The sequence below is a fragment of the Anopheles marshallii genome, chromosome 2 (genome assembly GCF_943734725.1).
Source record: "Anopheles marshallii chromosome 2, idAnoMarsDA_429_01, whole genome shotgun sequence".
Taxonomy (NCBI): domain Eukaryota; kingdom Metazoa; phylum Arthropoda; class Insecta; order Diptera; family Culicidae; genus Anopheles; species Anopheles marshallii.
The window spans coordinates 64,944,617-64,947,369 of NC_071326.1; the positions used below are offsets into that span (position 1 = coordinate 64,944,617).

General features: G+C 49.5%; 1 protein-coding gene across 1 annotated transcript; it reads right to left on the reverse strand.

Annotated features, from left to right (window-relative positions):
* Positions 1 to 675: 675 nt before the first annotated feature.
* LOC128710346 (solute carrier family 45 member 4-like) lies at positions 676 to 2,753 on the reverse strand. The gene is made up of 5 exons (XM_053805400.1): positions 2,647 to 2,753; positions 1,611 to 2,514; positions 1,240 to 1,545; positions 889 to 984; positions 676 to 807 (listed from the first exon to the last, which is right to left on the reverse strand). The coding sequence occupies exons 1-5, from the start codon at positions 2,751 to 2,753 to the stop codon at positions 676 to 678; spliced, it is 1,545 nt and encodes a 514-aa protein (XP_053661375.1).

Here is a 2,753-nt window from a genome sequence, read left to right on the forward strand (position 1 = left end):
ACATTTCTATTTAAACTTATTGCGAATCTATCAAGCATCTAATTATAGAGCAAACTCAATCACGTGTCTACATAGAAATACATATTCTATCACAAGTATCTTCTCTCCCGCCAGTCTTCTATACATCAATCCAACCGCTCTTCTGTTAGTGGGCTATTCGCTTTCATCATCTTAGCATCTTACATCGTACGAAAAACTTTATCATTTAATTACGACAGACCTATGCACAATCAATCATTGGTATGACGGTGTGCCCCACGTCTTAGGTTTATCCCGTAATTGATGTCACATTTCCATGACTGCCAGCTGCCGCACGACGCTCACACGCTGTTGCTCGATTGTAGACAACTTGATTAACTCGTCGCGGAACGCGGTGGATGTGGGGCGATGGGACCGTCAATTAAATTGCTATCTTGCGCTCCTTCTTTCCAGCACCCAACCACTAACGGGTTGTGCACATGTGTCAGTAAACAAACGCACGACGCGGATTGAAGATTCATCCACCGTTGCGAAACACACACAAAACGAGCGGAATCAATTAAAACCAGACCAGACCAGACCGTACTAAAACTGGCCGTTTGCTCAATTAGATTCCTCGGTTTAGAGCTAAAGTTAAACAAAATGATGATGAAAATTGAAGTGGTTTAGATGGATCCCGGGGGTGATAATATGTATTCACAGCCCCATGTACAGTACCGCCATCGCGGACAAGGCAGCTAAAAAGGCGCATCCACCGGCAACGAATGTGATCACGACCGTCGTTCCGGCTGCATCGATTAGAACGCCCATCACCAGTGAAACAATTAGCTGTAAATGATGCACAAAGCGATAATCGTCAGCGCCAAGGGAAACATTGTGATTGAATCACGAGGACAAGGGTAGTATTACCTGGGCAAGGCACAGGACGCTGCTCATCATCGACACGTCTGCTCCGAAACCTCGTGGCTCGTCACTTTCCACACACTTGCCATCTTTCATGTGGAACTACAATGGAGAATGGAGATGCGATTTTTAGTGCACGTGTGACACAATCGATTGTCAAAAGATTAGTACTGTAATTGGGTGGATAGATATTTTGCCACCAGGACCTCATTTTCGGAGTACCTTAAAGTAGGCAATCATTACTTTTAGGAAATAATTTCCGTATGTTACGGCACATTTTGGGCATGCTTCCCAAATTGTCACCCTAATTGCATACTTTCAGGCGGACACGTAAGTGCAACACGTTCAACAACTTACCGAGTTTTTCGAATGATAGTGGGAGATCAGCAGGAACGGAATGGAGTAAATGGTGGCGTACATGATACCGGTAAGCGAACAGCACAGCATCACCATGGCTCGGTTGCGCAGAAAACCCATCGCCAACATGCCGACACAGTGTGCCATCAAGCCACAAACGTACACGGGTCTTGCACCGACCCGATCAATCAACTTTTCTATCACCAACGAGTACAGTGAGGCACAGCCGGCGAACAGTGCCATCCCCCAACAGGCAAAGCGCAGTCCTTCCTCGTATCGCACAAATGCTGGCGAATGCTCCAGAGCCTACAAGCAGTAGGTGACCGAAAAATTATAATCATTTGCTGCCATCGATTTATCATCATTCTCACCTGTACATCGCCGTGAAACACTTCCGCGCCTACAAAGTCGGTAAAGTACAGACAGTACGGTAGATAACCCATGTGGGACAGGAACTGCGTCAGGCATAGGATCTTCATCGAGCGTGGCATCTGCAATGTGTTGCGTACAAACTGTCGGAAGCCAATGCTTTCGGTAAGGTTTGTTTGGGCCGCATATTCGTCGCCCCGCATGCGCTTCACCTCGTTCTGTAGCATCCAGTGCGTGACCGGTCGTAGCAGCTCATCCTCTTCCTGCACCGGCAGTGGTATCTCCGCGAAGCTGGTCAGCGTGCTTACCAATCCTATCAGCAGCACGATCCAGTTGGCCGTGAAGACGGCGGCTTCGTTGCTTTCAAAGTACTGGCCAATCGGGAGGGCGCTCCAGTCTATCGCACCGAACAGATACCCAAGCATTCCGCCCATACCACCGATCAGCATCATTGTGCTGAGAACGCGGGCCTGGTCCTGTATCGTGCACACTTCCATGGCGTACGTCCGACACAGCCCGTTGGACGCTTCCGCCGAGAAGTCGGTCGTCGTTAGTCCGATAGTGGTGATAGTGGCAATCCACGCGACACTTCGCAATCCAATCATTTCGCCAATCAGACGCCCGTGCGGAAGTAGCATCATACCGAGCAGCATCGCAATGCCAAGAATCAGCAGGACAGGCCTTCGTCGGCCCCAAGCAAACCGTAGCTGATCGCTGACGGACGCTACAACCGGCACAAACAGCACGCCAACAATTGGTGGCATTGCCCACATCATCGTCATCACTGTGTGGGGCAGTCCGATGGCCAGCAGAATTGGCGCAACGAAGGCCGTCTCAGTCGCGTACGTACACTCGATGCCGACGATTAGCAGTGACAGCCGTACCAGCTCCCATCGTGTTTTCGTTCTAAAATTACACCCAAAACAACCGACCACACACGTGCGTGTCCGTTTGACGTTCAACTCACTCCACAGTAGCGTGCATGATGACGCGATTCCAATAGCGCTTGAAAACTATCACCAGTACACTTTGACTTACCGAAAGGTGTGATGATAAGTACTGCTCCGGTGTGCTTTGGCATAATGAAAACGCCGGCTCAACATACCCTTCAGCACCTCGTCGTCCGTTTGCTCCTTACCTTCCAT

What these genes read in the sequence shown, in the direction of transcription:
- LOC128710346 (XM_053805400.1), bottom strand. Translation starts at nt 2,753, where the DNA reads ATGGAAGGTAAGGAGCAAACGGACGACGAGGTGCTGAAGGGTATGTTG. An exon ending in TGTTTCACGGCGATGTACAG is followed by an intron (nt 1,546 to 1,610) that starts GTGAGAATGATG and finishes TACTGCTTGTAG; the next exon opens with GCTCTGGAGCATTCGCCAGC. An exon ending in GCGTCCTGTGCCTTGCCCAG is followed by an intron (nt 808 to 888) that starts GTAATACTACCC and finishes CATCATTTACAG; the next exon opens with CTAATTGTTTCACTGGTGAT.